The sequence below is a fragment of the Crotalus tigris genome, unplaced genomic scaffold, assembly GCF_016545835.1.
Source record: "Crotalus tigris isolate CLP2741 ecotype Arizona unplaced genomic scaffold, ASM1654583v1 scf7180000019483.1746242, whole genome shotgun sequence".
Lineage (NCBI taxonomy): Eukaryota > Metazoa > Chordata > Lepidosauria > Squamata > Viperidae > Crotalus > Crotalus tigris.
In genome coordinates, this window is record NW_024097562.1 from 369,641 (window position 1) to 388,737 (window position 19,097).

The window sequence follows — 19,097 nt, forward strand, 5'->3', positions numbered from 1 at the left end:
TTTTTAAGAAGAGACTGGACAGCCATTTGTCTGAAATGGTATACTGTAGGGTTTCCTGCCTGAGCAGGGGGTTGGACTAGAAGACCTCCAAGGTCCCTTCTTGTTATTCTATGATATTCTATGTTGTGGAAAATATAGAATGGTTCCGAACTAGAATATATGGAACTACCTATATATGGAACTACCTATTTGAGGATTCATGGTAATAAACTCTATATATGAATGTCCAAATTGGTGATGATGCTGGGGCCAAGCTCCAGATCATAGTCAGGATGTAGTCTGTTAAGCTGTCGTATCTGACCTTCTGGACATCCATGAATTAAATCAAATCACCCTCTCTTTCTCTGCGGAAAAGGCTGCATTATTTGTATTAACAAAACCTTGTGGGGGAGAGCAACAATAAGATGTGGCCTCTGGGTTTTGAATTATATATCAGCTATGAAGCCAAGGAAAGAAGAGTAGAAATGGTGGCAAGACTTCAAAACAAATGGTTGGCTGTTAGGGGTTGTATGTGATGCTGGGCTGGAGGAACAGGCTAGAAATTCTTCTGTGTACCAGCCGTATTGCTGCGTGGCAGAACCATGCTTTGAGTAGGCTTACCATCTTTACCATCTCTATTTTGTCCCGTTCCAAACAATTATGTATCGTTTAAAAAAAAAAGAAAAGAAAAGAAATCTCGGGCCTGAGTTAGTGAATTATGGAACGTACGTATATATCGAATAATTTAGTTACTGAATTATTAAACCAAAGGTACAGATAGACCTCAAGTTATGTCCATTTGTTCAGTGACCATTCAAAGTTATGAAAAGGGTGTTGAATTTTGGGGACTTGGTGTTCTGGCTGTTGCAGCTTCTGGTCACATGGTTCTGATCCAGATTGTTGGCACCTGGCTCGCCGTTAAGATGTTGCAGTGTTCTGTGGTCACGTGATCACAATTTCTGGCATTCCCTGCTGGCTTTCAACAAATAGTCAGTGGAGAAGCTGGCACAAAATTAGAGGTTGTGGCAACGTTTGGCCCATGCTTAACAACCCATGTGGTCCTCACTTAACCAAGGCAAACGGGATGCTAGAAGTTCTGTTACTAAACAATGCAGTCACATGATGTCACACATTGCTTGGCAATGGCAATTTGCCTTTGTAAGTCGAGGACTGCCTATATCATAATATATACCCACTGTGTATGTTAATACATAGTTTTCTACCATATGACTTCTAAATTGTCTGGTTTCAGTGGGACTTGCTTTGTATATGTGAATATTTGTGGTTATGTAAGTTTATTTTTTTAGTTTATTCTATTTCCCATTCTCTTTCTTCCCCTCCCTCCCCCTTCCTTCATTCCTCTTGATCTCCTCAGGACTCTTTGTAAGCAGTCCAAGGAACGTTGTGAATCTGTTCTTGGAATTGTGGGTTTACAGTGGCCGGAGGATACTGATTGTGCTCAGTTCCCGGAAGAAAATTCGGACAATCGAACTTGCCTGCTGCCTGATGACAATGTAGAAGGTTATTTGTATTTCTCAACTTTTAACAGAATAGCAAAGTTGGAAGGACCCTGGAGGTCTTCTAGTCCAGCCTCCTGCTCAAGCAGGAGACCCCCATAGCATTTCAGACAGGTGGCTGTCCAGTCTCTTGTTAAAAGCCTCCCGTGATGGAGCACCCACAACTTCTGGAGGCAGGTTGTTCCACTGGTTCATTGTTCTCACTATTAGGAAGTTTCTCCTTAGTTCTAGGTTGCTTCTCTCCTTGATTAATTTAATCAGTAATGAATATTTCCATCTGGTAGGAGAGCATTGATTACCTGGTGCTTAAATTTTTTTCTCTCCAGTCAGATGCTATATAAAATAAGAATAAAATGAAGTTTACTTAATTAGAAAATGCAACTGTGGTAATTAACCATACATGAGAAAGTAACGGGTGGAGGTAGGTTTAATATGTTCAGATCATGCTTATCCATTTGTTAAAGAAGAAAGATAAATTATCATGGTAATCATTATGCTTAATGTCATTAAGCATAATGATTACCATGATAATTTATGAGCAAGTTAGTTTCTCTCTTAACACATTGAAAGTCTCAGTGCAATAAAATGAAGTTATACTAGACTAGAGTGTTATGGTTTATTTGTTCTTCTAAAGTTGAGTTGGGTCTGAACTGCATGATTCATCTTTTACTTTGTTTTGCTAAATGGCGCCCCAAATCTCTTACTGAAGCCCCATATTTGTGCTATTTAACCTTTAAGGCAGCAATGCCAAGAAATAAATGAATGCACATAATTATATGTAGAACTAGGCCAGCTAACTGGGATTGTCCTCATTCATTTGTTATTTCATTGTCCTGAATGGGTGCAGTCTACTAATTTCTCCCAGTCTCACATACAATAAAAACCTTTAAGGAAACACAACTCCAAGTTCTCAAGCTGTTTTTTTTTTTTAGAATCAGAAAAAAAGATATCTTTGCTTATAGAATTTTTTGTAGTTCTAACTCCACTAAATTTGTATTAAAATTAAACGGTACAACCTTTAATTAAGGAAGATATCTGGGAAGGTGCAAAATAATTGTTTTCTTACTTTGATTCTTACAGTAATATAGCTTTCAAGTTTAAGATTCAATGTTTAATATCGAACATCATTATAAACAGCTTATTTCTGAGATTTTTTTGTCTGTGGATTATTATATGTTCTGATTTTTAGCTATCCTGAGACTATCTTTGGGCTGCTTTACAGGTTGCACCCTGTACTTTAGATAGTTAAACATTCCAGACCTAAGCTGTAAAGAAAACTCCATTTGAAAAACATAGAGTTTGCAGCAGAAGCTAGTAGAATGTCCTGCTAAGCTGTTGCTCCTTCTAGTAATATTACCAAAGCTTACTGTCAACATCCAGGTCGAGGAGCCCAATAAAAGTCCAGGTTCATTCCGTTTCTGAAAACCGTACTGTTTATTGAATACACGGCATGGTAATGTCGAAGCAAAACTAACTCTGAGGTTCCCAGAGACCAGTTCATAGAATTAAACAATAATATCTCCGACCCAACCCTCACTGTCTCACATAGTTCACCTAAACAATTTCACTTTATTATGGGAACCGTCTGCTTCCTCTCCACACCTTCTGCAGTGTCCTTGGAAAGGTTTCAGGCTCTCACACCGTCTTCAGCAGAATCATAGAGGTTTCATTTCTCCATCTTAACCAAATCTTAACCAATCCTTACTCTAATGGTAAGTTGAAATGAAGAGGCACGTAGCTGCCAAAGTTTTATTCTTAACACTTACATCACTATCTCTAGAGCAGGAAAAGCAAAGTGCTTTTTTAAATTAATAAAGTCATAAATGGTTATATACACTGAGAGTGGCCAGGTGGATAAGTCTCAGAATTCAAGTTACTGGGAGGAGTTTTCTGACATTTCAGAATGATCTGAAGGATGCTGCTTTCTCTCTCTCTTTTTCTTTTATAGCTTGTATAAACCCTTCAGCACAGCAATGAGTAATAAATGATTGCTTTTTGTATTTTTCCTGGCAGAGTGCTCACCAAGTCACTTCAAATGTCGTTCGGGAAGATGCATTTTGGCGTCCAGAAGATGTGATGGACAAGCAGATTGTGAAGACGACAGTGATGAAGAGAACTGTGGTAAATGAATGAAGCAAGACTTACCACAAAGCATTGTGGATCAGAACTACTACTACTACTACTACTACTACTACTACTACTACTACTTCTTCTCCTTCTCCTCCTCCTCCTCCTCCTCCTTCTTCTTCTTCTTCTTCTTCCAGTATAGGTAGTCCTCGACTTACGACTACAATGGAGCCTTACATTTCTGTTGTTAAATGAGACCTCTGTTAAGGAAGAGTTTTGCCCATTTTATGACCTTTCTTACCACAGTGGTTTAGTGAATCACTTCAGTTGATAAGTTAGCAGCCCAGTTAGTAAATGAATCTGGTTTCCCCATTGACTTTGCTCGGCAGGTCACAAAGGGTGATCACATGACCTTGGGACACAACAACGGTCATAAATGTGAACCAGTTGCCAAGCATCTGAATTTTAATCACTGTCAGGTCCACCATTCGTTCTCTGGTGTCCTGCCATCGTGCTGAGGGGGGAATAGCATGCTTGGGGATTTTCCGCTCCTGCTGTTTGCTTGGGAATTAGGAAGGGGGACTGTCTTCGGAGACGGGACGGACTTCTTCCCGGCTGGTTTTCGCCAGGTTCCAAGGCCGTCGCGCCCTGAGTGTGAACTGTTATCTGCCTAGCACCTCAGCATTCTCAAAACATCTTCTCGGCATCATATTGGCTGCCGGTGGGCTGATCAGGGGAGTTGGGATTAGGAAACCAAAAGAATTGCTTTACGCGTTGCGTGGGACCTTCAGATTCCGCCTGACTTTACTGCATCCGGTTTCTCTCAGTAAAAGCTCTTTTGATTCAACTCAATGGATTCAAGGGTCTTGCTTTCCTGAGGGACCAGCTGGGGCAGATCTGACAAGCACGTGATTAAGAGGATGCTGCAAAAGGTCATAACTGTGAAAAACAGCCATGGGTCACTTTTTTCAGTGCCACTGTAACTTTGAACGGACACTAAATGAACTGTTGTGGTCGAGGACTATCTGTATTTATCCTTGCTATAATAGGGATTTTTTATAAATTTGAAAGTTTAGTTCACTGTTCTTCTGCCTTGGCTGTGTGTGTTTTGTAGATTTTAAATTTTTTTAACAGCGTCTTCCTTTTTAATCACCATTTTCAATTTTTGTAATTAGTATTTTTATATATTTTTGCTTTTTATTGATTGTTGTATTCTGCCCAGAGTCACTTCCCGCTTATCAAGTAAGATACAATTATATTTTTTGCAAGAAGTTTCAGCTTTAGTACATTTAGGAAACAGAAAAGGCCCAATCTGGGCACAGCAATTAATTTTTCATTGTCCTCTGGCCAGTTCTCAAAAAGAAGATTTCAAGCATCTTCTGAGATAATTCAGTTATTGCTGTACCACATTTTTGCCAAAGAATTGGAGATCAAATTAAAGGAGAACAAATATTTACAAGTCTCCCCAACTTTTTCTTTCCAGATTTTGCAGTGATATGAACTAGGCCAGTTCCCCAATTGTCTTAATCTCTCTGTTTTTGGCTTCTGAAGGATCCCATAATGGAAGTTAGTGTAAAAGTAGGAAGGTTGCAACCACCCATAATCTCTTAATTAAGTCTTCTATGTTGCATTCTCGGTTCGGGATTACAATAATATCTGAAGCTCACATTTCTCTCTCTGGTCTCTGATGATTAAAAACGTGAAGCCCTTAAGTCATCTTGTTGACGCCTACTGCCACGTACAGCATGTTTTATATTCGACACCAATCTTTTTATTATGTGGTGTGCTTTCTGATTATCATCAACCTTGACATTAAATCCTAACACTGAAACCAATTTTCTCCTGGCAGATAACACATTGACATTTGCAAGAGTCCTTGATAGAAGATAGGTTCCTAAGTTCGTAAACATAAAGAAGGTGCTAAAAGAATGTAGGTAGTCCTTGACTTAAAACAGTTCACTTCAAAGTTATAACGGTATGAAAAAAGTGACTTACAACCATTTTCCACACTTATGACCATTGCAGCATCGCCATGGTCGTGTGATTTACATTTGGATGCTTCACAACTGACTCACATTTATGACTGATTGCAGTGTCCCGGGGTCATGTGTACATATTTTGCAACCTTCCGACAAGCCAAGTCAGTGGGGGAAGCCAGATTCACTTAACAACCGTGTTACTAATTTAACAACTGCAGTGATTCATTTAAGTATGGCAAGAAAAATCATAAAACGGGGCAAAACTCGCTGAACAAATTCCTCACTCAACAAGACAAATTTTGGGCTCAATTGTGGTTGTAAGTTGAGGACTACCTGTAGCGAATAACAAAATAGCACAGTGGTTCTCAACCTGTGGGTTTGGCGACCATTTCACGGGGGTCGCCAAACAACGCAGTCCGCCATTTTTTTCCCCTTTTCCTTAGCTGTGCTACTCCCTTTTATTGTATTGGCTTTTGAAAGCCAATAGAATAGACTCTCTTGAATAGAGTCTAATTCTATTGGCTTTCAAAAGCCAATAGGAATTGTCCAGGCTGTCTCTGCCCTGCTGAGCCCGCCAAAAGTCCCATTCTGCAAACGGTGCTGCACCAGTTGAGTAGTCCTCGACTTACCACCGATTGGGAGGTCGTGGCATTAAAAAGGTTGAGACCCACTGAAATAGCAGAATATCTCACTGGATGAAAAGATCTATGATACAACAGGAAGCCTAAGAGCTGTGGTGACACAGTGGTTAGAATGCAGGTCAGTTCGATCCTGACCTGCTCAAGGTTGACTCAGCCTTCCCTCGTTCTGAGGTCGGTAAAATGAGGACCCAGATTGTTGGGGACAAGATGCTGACTCTGTAAACCACTTAGAGAGGGCTGTAAAGCACTGTGAAGCGGTATATAAGTCTAAGTACTAGTGCTATCTATGGGCTTCCCCACTGTCAGCAAAGCCAATAGTTGCTCATTGCATTTGAAGTAAAAGCTAGATTTTGGAAGAAATATGTGGGGATAGAAAGTCCTTATTTTTATGTCGAAGGCAGGGAAGCACAAGAGTGGGTGAATGATAGGACATTTCTTTGTCTACCAATCCTCTTGTTTCTCACCATTGGTCCTAATGGTCAGATGTGGAAAGACCCGGTGGCATCTCCAACAGTATTGACATCTTGGGGAAATGACATACCGTAAATGCCGGCGTATAAGGCGACTTCCGCGAGCGCTGAAATCGGCGCCAAAGACGGGGGTCATCTTATACGCCGAGTCGTCTTATACGCCGGAAATACTGGTAGTTTCCGGCATATAAGACGACGTTCTAGGAATGTTCTATAAAGACGGGGGTCATCTTATACGCCGGGTCGCCTTGTACACCGGCATTTACGGTAATATAAAAGGTTCTTTGAAGTACCCTCCCTTATGCTATTTGGTGAAATTTTTTTTGAAGGAATGGATTATATCAGTAGTCACCAACTTATGGGGACCAGGGACCGGTTCCATGGAGAGAGGTTTTGCCTGCATCCTGCTGATGGGGCTTTGCTTGTTTGTGTGGACCAGTTTGTGGCATGCCGTGGACTGGTGCTGTTCCACCAACTCCTGCATTAGTTGCTATTTTTTGTGGAGAAATTATGATATTTACCGTCATATATTCCACCCGGAACCAAGCGTTTGTGAAATTCAGACTTTTTGATACTCTAGAAATCACTTAAAAATGAAACTCTGCTTTTGAATTAATCTATTTTTAAGGTTTTAACTCCTGTAGAAGTCTATGGCAAAGTGAAATCAAAGGATATTATTAAAATGCTTTTTAAAAACTTAGGAATGACCTGCTTAACAAAGGTAATTAATTCTTCTGAATGCTGAAATGAGCTTGTTTGAGAAAAAAAAACCCATACAAATCTGACAAAATATAAATATTTCATAAATCTGCTCTGAGCCTTAATTTCCTTCACATAACGAAGTAAAAATTTAATATCAGATGACTGACATAGCTGGGCAAAAGTTCATACTGAATTTATTATAAGATCAGTTTGATTAGAAACAAATGGAGGAGACAGCGTATGTTTATTGAACACTGGTCTTAGGATATCACTGTCTACTGACATTTCACCATTTTAATGCATACAATCTTACCTCTTGCCTAAGTTTTTTAATAAATCTATACTTCCTTTTTCCTTTAACATTCTGATTTTGAAATGTTTATTAGCACAGAATCAGATCCTATCTATTTTAACAGAAAAAATTAGTACAGAATTTTCCCATTAATATGATTGAAAAGTATTTGTTAGATTATGCCTAGAGGTCACCCAAGGAATCCATGGCAATTATTGGGTGGAAATGGGGAACAACACAAAAATTATTTTGGTTGTCAGAATCTGAAATGTGAATAGATTATATGTTGTAGATACGGGCTTAATTTTAAGGTTTCAGATAATATATTTAAGTGTTGTTGCAGTTTAATATCTGTTATAGGTTGGATCTGAATTTAGTCACTTTTATTTTCAATCTTACTGATTTCACGGGCTTTGTTTTAAATATAATTTGTCTGGATCTAATTCCATACCAACATTCAAATGAAGCAAACCAATGATTTCTTAAAGATATTATAAATACCATAAATAAAGACCTTTGTCTTAACAAGCCCTTTCTTGTAATTTCAAGATTGTTTCTCAAGGTATTAAAAGTGAGAATGTCCTTTCACCCGAACATCCGTCCAAACTGACTAGCCTAACAGAATGGGTTGTGGTCTACAAAGTTGGAACATAAAGATTGAATCAGAGAGGCTTGACTGATATAAGGAAGAGCTAGAATGCATCTCTGCCTTGTTTCTGGGAAGGAATTACTTGATACACTTGGTTCTAGAACTTTCAGCCAGAAATTAACATAGCTATGGAACAGGCAACAACATCTGTGTATATCTGTGAAAGTTTGTGTTCTATCCCAGCCTATAGCCGTCCTTGTTAAAGGCACAAGGACCAAACCCCTGATAAAATAGGCTGGAGACTTTAAACAAAACAAACCCCTTTTAATATGGGTGACAAACCTGCCAAATAGTCCAAAACAGAAACAGCAAAACTCAATCCAAATGAAGGAAATAGTCCACAGGAAACACGATGAAAACAGAAAAGTAGTCACAAGCAAGACGAACAGACCAGGATCCAAAGAAGTACTTTTGCAACGGTTGCCTTCAGCAACCAGCACCGCCCACACCTCCTCTTTTTATACAGCAGTCCCAAGGCGTTGCCTCTCAGTGCCTTCTCCTTTTACCCTGGAGTTGCCATATTGACTGCTGCTGATTTACTCTTGCTAATTGACGACGTGAGCGTGCATCAATTAGCATGTCCATCAGGTGTGAGTCCTCCGAGTTTGACTCATTCTCCTCACACAGCTGAGCTTCATCAGGAACATGACTGGAAGGCCCAGGCTCTGCATCAAACCGTGAGTCCTGTAATTCATCAGAGCCTCCCTCTGCCCCTGATGGCCCTTCAAATGCCTCCTCCACCTCTTCCTCAGATTCCTCAGACTCAGCTGTTGGGAGCACAGGCTGGCACTGAATCACAACAGTTTGCTCCAGTGTCCTCTATATCCCATCTTTGGATGTCAAATCAAAAACACATTTTAAAGTCAATAAAGTCAAAAGTTCCCCAATGTGTGTATTCCTGCATTTCTATTTTAGTAGCTTATTGCCTGCTACACTAGTTCATAAAAATGATTTGTCATGTTAATTTCTTATGTCCAGGTTGCAAAGAAAGAGGTCTTTGGGAATGCCCATCCAACAAACTGTGTATTCACCATGCAATGATATGTGATGGTTTTCCAGATTGTCTTGACGATGTGGATGAAAAAAATTGCTGTAAGTGTTTTTCAAATGGCAAGGCCTGGGTTGCTTTTTTTCAGAGAGAGACAAGGACCCAGCACAGTGGTGGCGAACCTATGGCACGGGTACCAGAGGTGGCACTCAGAGCCCTCTCTGTGGGCATGCGTGCCGTCGTCCCAGTCCTAGGCCTTCAAATGGGTTTTATAAAACCTTTTCACTTTAGGCCTCCACCACTGTGTGCAAAAAAAAAAAAAAAAGGTTCAATCAATCAGTCAATTTCAACTTCTCGCGGGGAAAAAAAAAGATCTTACAAAGTTGGAATTGATTGAAATTTTTAGTCCCACCCAGTCTGCTGTTACCACTGCAGCCCCGCCCACCCAATTGGCCACAACCACCCGGCACCCAACAATGCATAAGTGGGTTTTGGGTTGCAGTTTGGGCACTCGGTCTCTAAAAGGTTCGCCATCACTGGCATAGCATGTCCTTTTTTTTAGAAAAATGATTTTAATTTTACTCATTTCATTTCCCCTTTGATACTAAGCAGTCTTCTGCCTTTGACTTTAATAATTTCTAGCTTAATTTTTTAAAATGACTGTACTTTTACTTTGTCCTGTTTCTCTCATTTTTGCTATCTGCCTCCTTCCCTTTGTCCTTTTGTCCTTTTCGTCTTGTGCTTTTGTCTGAATATCAATGACTTTTGATAAGTTTTCTGTTCTTGTCATTCTTTATGAACTTTGCGTGCTTTGCTTATTCAATGGCCACGGAACGAAGAGAGCAAAATAAATTAGGCTTTTACCTATTTTATATCCGGCTAAAATGCATTATTCAGATTTTTACAGCTGAACTTTCCGAGCAAGAGTGAGAAAGCAGAAAAGGCATGGAGATACATGCAAACATTTCTGCAAGATTTAGAATTTGCATTTCTTGGGGTTTATTTTGGAAGAAAGTCTTCTGAATTTCTATTTACTGTTTGATTTTTGTTTCTTCCCTTTAGTTATATATTTCATTCCAAGTCTTATTAGTTCATATATTTGCGTTTATTGTGCTTCATTTGATTAATTCCTTGACAAAGCCTGGAAGGCAATCAACACACTGTTGGGTGCTGATTTTATCCATGGTCACAGTGTGTGGCTCCCTAGAAGCACTTTGCACATTCATAAGAAACAGTGACTAAAGGACCTTTGTTTATTAGAACTCTTAAGAGAATTTGGTTCTGTGGAAGTTTCACTAGACCAGAGGTAGGCAACCTTGGCTCTTTTATGACTTGTGGACTTCAACTCCCAGAATTCCTGAGCCAGCCATGCTGAGGAGAAAGGGAGAGGTTTCCGAGCTGAACCGTGCTGGCTCAGGAATTCTGGGAGTTGAAGTCCACGAGTCATGAAGGGGCCAAAGTTTCCCCCATGCTGGCTCAGGAATTCTGGGAGTTGAAGTCCACGAGTCATAAAAGAGCCACGGTTGCCTATCCCTGCACTAGACAAAGGCTTCAAGGGTTGGAATATTCAGGATTTTTCATGACTTTTTTCCAGAAATGTTTCATTTGTTTATGCAGTAATGAAATGTTATTTTTCATTTCTGACTCTCTTGAATGTTGACAATTCGTGATAAAACTGCATTAAGTAGCTAATGAAGCTGGCTGTGAAAGAAGTTGCTTTGCATAATCAGGAATGAAAGTCTCTGAAAGACGGGAAATTCTTAATTCTGTAATATTTCTGTAAACTCAATCAACTTTACTGGTATCAGCAGTCCTAACATGTTACGATTGTACACAATCACAATTCTGTTCCCAATTCAGTAAAGGTTTAGCATTTTCTAGAGCAGGGGTCCCCAATCCCTGGGCCGCAGACTGGTCCCGGTCCATAGCCTTTTAGGAATCGGGTCACACAGCTGGAGATGAGCAGTGGGCAAGCGAACAAGCAAAATCACAACCATCCCCCACTCCCTGGTCCGTAGAAAAATTGTCTTCCGCGAAACCGGTCCTGGTGCCAAAAAGATTGGGGACCTCTGTTCTAGAGGATTTAAAGCTTTACGCTTCTAAATATTGTTTTCTCCCGATTTACATTTTTCATGGCAGCATTTTGCAAGAAGGATGAAATTGCATGTGCAAACCATGACTGCGTACCCCATAAGTCGTGGTGTGATGGGCGAGCAGATTGTGCCGACAAATCCGATGAATGGAGCTGTGGTAAGTTTTAAGACTTGCCCTATAATGGATATGCTAATGTGAGGACTGCTGAGGAAAAACAAACCTATGGGAAACAGATCAACCACATTTAAAGTATATGACTAATGCTGACAACCAAAGATTGTATGTCTGGTTGGTTGGCCATTGTTTCTTTCTGCTTTAATAAAAAAGCAAGTTAAAATTGGCAAACAGGACTCTAGGATGAGTAGCCTCATAAGAGTGCATTTATGTCGGTGTCCTGGGATTTTGCCTCCAAAACTCAAAATGTTAATGGCATTATATTATTTGTTCTTTCAGAACAGATGGGAATAAAATTAGACCAATCAAGCCTATGGAATCTGTCCTGGAAGCACTTCTAAAGTATTTGAAATTTCACTGTCAAAATCCAGGCCGCTTGTCACATTTTGTTAGCACAGTTTGGGGGAAAAGTGCTTTTTTTTCCTTTTTGATAGGATAGATGTGGAAATGGGATTTGCTCGGGAAGACACCTCATTCCCAGAAAATAACGTGGTGTAACCTTTTCTGCAGATGTAACCGGAATGAAAGGCCCGGCCTTTAACCTAAGAAATTTGGCCATCTCTGCTTTAGGAGAACATTGTATGAATTTTATTTATTTATTTAGTATATCATGAGAACACGACAGAAGAGAAGTAAACAAATGCGCCCAATCCACGTAACTGCATACAAAACCTCTACAGGAGTACAGCAAAGGCCTCGTAACTGGATGCCCAGTTCAGCTATTCAGAGAATTGCCTTGAGTTTCTTCATGCAGTTCTAAACAACCAGAAACCAGGCTTTCCTGCTAGAGTGGATAACATTTAAATTTTTGACAGAAAAGAGTCCCATGTGTGTAATGCTGAGTTCCCCAAAGGGCTATTTAATGTTACACACTTCTGTTTGTCATGGCTGTGAGGGTCCAAGAGGCATTATGGCTGCATCTCATCATATCTCCTATTTAGCACTGCTGAGGGAACACGTGTAGATTAAGGAATGTTACGGATGTGGGCAACTATTGCTCCCCTTGTTTCATGACTATAAAATGATGCATATTTTGTTGTTAGTTGCGAAGTCATGTCCGACCCGTCGCGACCCCATGGACAACGTTCCTCCAGGCCTTCCTGTCCTCTACCATCTTCTGGAGTCCATTTAAGTTCACGCCTACTGCTTCAGGGACTCCATCCAGCCACCTCATTCTCGGTCGTCCCCTTCTTCTATTGCCCTCAATCTTTCCCAGCATTAGGCCCTTCTCCAGTGAGTCCTTCCTTCTCATTAGGTGGCCAAAGTACTTGCGTATTTAGATGGACAGATTAGTAAACAGAAGGACATATGTATGTATCCCTTCCGACACATATGTTTAGAAAGGCTTTAATACATACCCCACTAAAAGAATAAAGTTCTTTGACAGCAGTCCTGCAGGAAACCACAGTGATACTAAAATGACTATGTGCATATGGTGTTTCTGCCATTTGACCATTGTTGTCGGAAGCTGGATGGGAAAGCTGCAAATGACCCCAGGATAATGTGACCATTGTAAATATTTGCTGGTTGCCACATGTCTGAATTTTGATCACATGACCGTGGGGATGCTGTTACAGCTGTAACTGTGAGGACAAGTCATAAATCTTTTTTTTCCAGTGCCATTGTAACTTCAAACGTTTAAACGAATGATTGTAAGCCAAGGGCTACTTGTAGTTTGATTATCTGTTTGCAGTTGGCATATTAAGCTGCATTATTGCACGATCAAATTATAGGTATTCACGCACAGTATTTGTTGGTGATCGCATATTAATTTGCAGATCTTCTGTGTCATAAGAAATCAATTAATTTGTCTTCTACCTGGAAGTATTAAAGTTAAACTTCCCTTTGTTTTTCTTTACACAGTGTCCCTATATAAAAACAGCAGCTCTTTGATGTTCCTGACTGTATCTAGGTCAGCTACCAATTATTATGTATGCGCTGATGACTGGGAAGAAAATTTAAGCCTCTTGGCATGCAAACAGATGGGTTTTGGGTAAGGTCAGTAGTTTGTAATATTGATAAATCTTAGCCTTGAATGTGACTGTAAAACGGGGACAATTTTTTGAATCTGATGTTATCTTAAGACAGGGGATCATTTAGTTTTTTACCTTTTTGTTAATTTTATAGAACTGGAATGTTCTGCTATTTGTTAACACGGGTAGGCAACCTTGGCTCTTTTATGACTCGTGGACTTCAACTCCCAGAATTCCTGAGCCAGCCATGCTGAGGGGAAAGGGAGAGGTTTCCAAGCTGAGCCAGGCTAGCTCAGGAATTCTGGGAGTTGAAGTCCACGAGTCATAAAAGAGCCGAGGTTGCCTGCCCTAGACTATTAATATAGTAGTTTATTTTTTTGTGGGAAAAAAAATCATATTTTCCCCTTAGTTCCAGTACATGTACGATGCCATATACTTGGTGAGGTTCCTGAGCCTAATATATGGTTTTTAAGTTTTGTGTGGAAGGACTATTTTTGAAGGAAACTTTTAAAAATTGCACTGAAATCAGTTTGAAGTTAGGGTTATCTTTCAGTGAGTTCTTAGGTCAGATCAATGGCTTAATCCTTTGGGAAGTTTTAAGTGATGTTAAGGTTGTGTTAGGCGTGATTGTCTCCAAAGCTAGTTTTAGGGTTAAAAATTACTATTGGTATGAAAGTGGCATTAGATTAGGTTTCTTGATTTCCATGGTTAAAAATAATGACAAAGTCTACACCTTTTGATGCAGAGTTAATTGTAGCCCTAGGCCAGTGGTTCTCAACCTTTTTAATGCCACGACCCCCAACCGGTTGTAAGTCGAGGACTAAACCAGTCGTAAGTTGAGGACTACCCAACCGGTCATAAGTCAAGGACTTTCCCTGCCCGGGAGCACCGCGAATGCGTGGTGCTGCCCCCTGCGCCGGCCAAGGCGTAGTTGGCAAGCGGCAGAGACGGAGCAGGCCGACCACCGGCTGGGCCACCAGCTGGCCCAGCCCAAGGGAGGTAAGGCACCCACCGGAAAAGGGGGAAAAAATGGCGGACAGCCTTGCTTGGCGACCCTCGTGAAATGGTCGATCGACCCCAAATGGGGTTGCGACCCATAGGTTGAGAACCGCTGCCCTAGGCGGACTGCTGGATTTAATAGATTTTATGGATACAAATTTCTATTGATTTAAGCTGCAGTTATGCTTAGGAATCGTTCAAAGAAATCTCTACTGCCATTTCATGCTAAAAGTTTTGGATATTAAAATCTATATTGAATTTCAAATTGCTTGAGAGGACTAAAGAATGAATACCGTACTTATTTATAAAAATGTATTAAATAAAGCAAGGAATCTTGATTTTCTTTAACAGGGAAAATTATACTTACTTAATTTTCCCACACATTTATTTTACATTCCTACACACATTATTTTTGTATATCAATATATTTTCAGACAAAAGCAAATACAGCAGAGCTTTTTTATATCTTTGCTAAACCAGTATGCAGTGATACGACAGAAATAATAAAATAATTACAGTTGGGGAGAATGGTTACTTCTGACTCCCAAGCAGAAATGCATGCATCTTTTTTGTTTCATGTCTCAAATGGTGAAGAAACATTTGCTCAAACAAGCACTTCCATTTCTAAATCTTAGAGAAAAATTCAGTTGAGCCAGTAAACAAATTTAAAAGTGTAAACTTAATGTATATATGCACATAGAAACATAGACAGAAAAAGAAAGAACAATTTTTTTAAAAGTTCCCAGTAGAAGGTAAAAAAACATCAAGATGGTTGCCACTGTGTAGTCAAAGGCCAATTCTTTTGAATGTGCATCACATCTAAAATTGCCAGTCTCCTTTGGATAGTCACAGCTTGCATCTTAATTTTTTTTTTTGACCTTCCCCTGCAGATGCCTGTTCCCCCCCCCCCCCACCACCCATAATTCGTTTGAATAACACATGAAACATCAACTGTGGCTTCTGTATATAACATTTTTCAAATGCTGAGATCACTTCTCACAATACTGTCAAATCCTGTGATTTAGAATAAAATAGAGCTGGAAGGGACCTTGGAGGTCTTCTAGTCCAGCCCCCTGCTTAAGCAGGAGAACCTATCATTCTCATCATTGGCATCCTTCAGTCTCGAGGGACTATGGTATCGTGGTCTGGAAAGAAGTCCTAAGGCAGTGGTTCTCAACCTGTGGGTCGGGACCCCATTTGGGGTCGAACGACCATTTCATAGGGGTCGCCAAACCATGCTGTCCGCCATTTTTTCCCCTTTCCCTAGCTGTCCTACTCCCTCTTATTGGTGGCCACACCCACTTGGGGGTCACCACAACATGGGGAACTGTATTATGGGGTCACGGCATTAGAAAGGTTGAGAACCACTGTCCTAAGGCAACATCTGGTGTAGCTAAAAAGGCCAATTCGAGAATGGCAGTCCCTTCCACACTGAGGACAGATACAAACTGTCCCCTGTCCAGCCCCCGGATTTTGCTGGTTCCGGGACTGCCTCTTCGCCTCAGCCTGCCGCACAAGTGTCTCTTCAAATTGGAGAAGGCCATGCTGCGTCTTTAGCCTCCGGGCTGAACGATCAGAGGTCAAGGATTCCCAGCTGTTAATGTCCATTTCCAAGGCCTCTTGCAGATATCCTTATATCGTAGCTCAGGTCTCCCTCTGGGGCGCTTTCTCTGCACTAGTTCTCCATACAGGAGATCTTTCAGGATCCGATCATCAACCATTCTCATGACATGCCCAAGCCAGCGTAGACGTCGCTGTTTCAATAGTGTATACATGCTAGAGATTCCAGCACATTCCAGGACTGTGCTATTTGGGACTTTGTCATGCCAGGGGATGCCGAGAATACGTCGGAGACTGCTCATATGAAAAGTGTTCAGCTTTCTCTTCTGCCATACGTGAAGAGTCCAAGACTCAACTGTAGTAAAAGAGTGTGCTCAAGACGCAGGCTCTATAGACCTGGATCTTTGAATGTTAATTTCTTATTAAGCCATACTCTCTTTGTAAGTCTGGAAAATGTGGTGGCCGCTTTACCAATACGTTTATTCAGCTCAGTATCTAAGTATCTCAGTATCTGTACCAGTGGTTCTCAACCTGTGGGTCGGGACCCCATTTGGGGTCGAACGACCATTTCACGGGGGTCGCCAAACAACGCAGTCCGCCATTTTTTCCCCCTTTTCCTTAGCTGTGCTACTCCCTTTTATTCTATTGGCTTTTGAAAGCCAATAGAATAGACTCTCTTGAATAGAGTCTAATTCTATTGGCTTTCAAAAGCCAATAGGAATTGTCCAGGCTGTCTCTGCCCTGCTGAGCCCGCCAAAAGTCCCATTCTGCAAACGGTGCTGCACCAGTTGAGTAGTCCTCGACTTACGACTGGTTGAGTAGTCCTCGACTTACAACCGGTTGGGGGGTCGCGGCATTAAAAAGGTTGAGAACCACTGATCTATACCATTTCAGATAAGTGATATAGGTTCTCCTGCTTGAGCAGGGGACTGGACTAGAACACCTCCAGGTCCCTTCCAGTTCTATTCTATTCTAAATCCCAGGATTTAATATTATTATGAGACGTGATCTCTGCATTTGTCGATTAATCTCCCCACTGTATACAGATAAACTTTGACTTACAACAGTTCATTTAGTGGCATTCAACATTACAGCGTCACTGAAAAAAGTGACTTAATGACCATTTTTCACACTTAGGACTCTTGCAGCATCCCCATGGTCACATGATATAAAGTTGTATGCTTGGCAACGGATTCATATTTATGACAGTTGTTGTGTCCCGGGATCATGGGATCACCCTTTTTCGTGAATTCTGGAAGTTGAATTCCACAAGTCATTAAGGGGCCATAGTTCCCCACCTCTGGCCCAGGCAGATGACCCAGGAACAGTCTTCCTCTGGTTTAGGCCATGGAGAATATAATGTATAAAAGCACTTTATCTGACATATGGGCCTTCATGTGGTGGTAGCCCTTGTTATGTGGCATCCCGAGGGAGAGTAAAAACAAGTTAAGATGGTGTCTGTGACTGCTCAGTGGAGCCCCCATCCCATTTTACATGCCTAGCTTCTACTATAAATAAACCCACTTAAACTAACTTGAATGTATGTGTTGTTTTTTTCCCTAGTGGACCAGCTGTGACAGAACTTATTCCAGTGTATGAGCTTCCTCTACAGGAAAAGTGGTTGAACCTACATCCTGATTGGGAGAAGAAAACTAGGTTCACACTGCATGCTCTTTTAGTAACAGGGTAAGAAATAGCTACCACAGTGTTATACTCTATGGGTGGAGAGAATATCTGGAGAGAACCTATCGGTCTTAAATGTAGCACCAAGTCAGCCCTTCAAGCTAGAGTAGACTAGGGCAGGGATAGGCAACCTTTTCACCTATTGTACCACTTTTAGGGTATGGCAACATCCGAGTACCACCAGTCGCCTAGCAAGGTGTCAAAAACTTTAAGACCCAAAAAAAAGGAAAAAAGTAATAAAAGTGCAGGTAGTCCTCGACTTACAACAATTCGCTTGGTGACTGTTCGAAGTTACAATGGCACTGAAAAAAGTGCCCTCCAAGCCACAGCCGATCAAGACACCTGCCCGCCCACCCGCGCTCTTCCTCCTGTCTGAGGTTTCCATTGTTGTGAGCATTTCTGTTGAGGATTGGCAGCGGGGGTTTGGTGGGGGGGTGTTTCGTTTTTATTCCCCCCGTCTGCTGGGTGGTTGCAGCAGGTTTTGGTCACTTCACATGACCCTGGGACACTGTGACTATCATAAATATGAATCAGTTGCCAAGCATCTGAATGTAAATCACAAGACCCTGGAGATGCTGCAACATTCCAGCTGATCGTCGCTTCTTCTGCGCTCAGCAGAAGCGCCAGGATCAGCGCCGAGCTCCAGCTGGAACCTGGCACTGATCCTGGCGCTTCCATTGAGCCCTGACAGTCCCGAAGAAGCGTAGATCCTGGCACTTTCGCTGAGCCTTGACAGCCCTGCAGTTCCAGCCATCTCTCGCTCAGGCTTGTGCGGTGCTACCACTGGTTCAGCCCATTCCCCTCCCCCACTACCCCTTTTCTAGGATGGTCGCGTACCACCTGCCAGGTGCCACTGTACCACAGGTGGTACCCATACCACTGGTTGAAAAGCCCTGGACTAGACTAGGGGTAGGCAACCTTGGCTCTTTTATGACTCGTGGACTTCAACTCCCAGAATTCCTGAGCCAGCCTGGCTCAGCTTGGAAACCTCTCCCTTTCCCCTCAGCATGGCTGGCTCGGGAATTCTGGGAGTTGAAGTCCACGAGTCATAAAAGAGCTGAGGTTGCCTACCTCTGGCCTAGGCCTAGGTGCCTTCATGACTTGTGGACTTCAACTCCCAGAATTCCTGAGCCAGCATGGCTCAGCTTGGAAACCTCTCCCTTTCCCCTCAGCATGGCTGGCTCAGGAATTCTGGGACTTGAAGTCCACGAGTCATAAAAGACCCAAGGTTGCCTACCCCTGGACTAGAGAAAACATTATGAACGGTGAAGCTACTTTTATTGTAAGGTTGAAGTAACAGAATCCTGCAAGTCTGAATACATTTTTCCCC

At 41.5% G+C, this 19,097-nt stretch overlaps 1 protein-coding gene across 1 annotated transcript in view; it reads left to right on the forward strand.

Moving 5' to 3' along the window:
* Positions 1–19,097, forward strand: part of CORIN (corin, serine peptidase) — a 114,733-nt gene that overhangs the window by 85,630 nt on the left and 10,006 nt on the right. The window contains exons 12-17 of the mRNA XM_039362892.1: positions 1,355–1,500; positions 3,510–3,617; positions 9,275–9,388; positions 11,424–11,534; positions 13,416–13,545; positions 17,648–17,770. Coding sequence (XP_039218826.1) covers positions 1,355–1,500; positions 3,510–3,617; positions 9,275–9,388; positions 11,424–11,534; positions 13,416–13,545; positions 17,648–17,770 — 732 coding nt within the window. The remainder of the gene's footprint in view (positions 1–1,354; positions 1,501–3,509; positions 3,618–9,274; positions 9,389–11,423; positions 11,535–13,415; positions 13,546–17,647; positions 17,771–19,097) is intronic.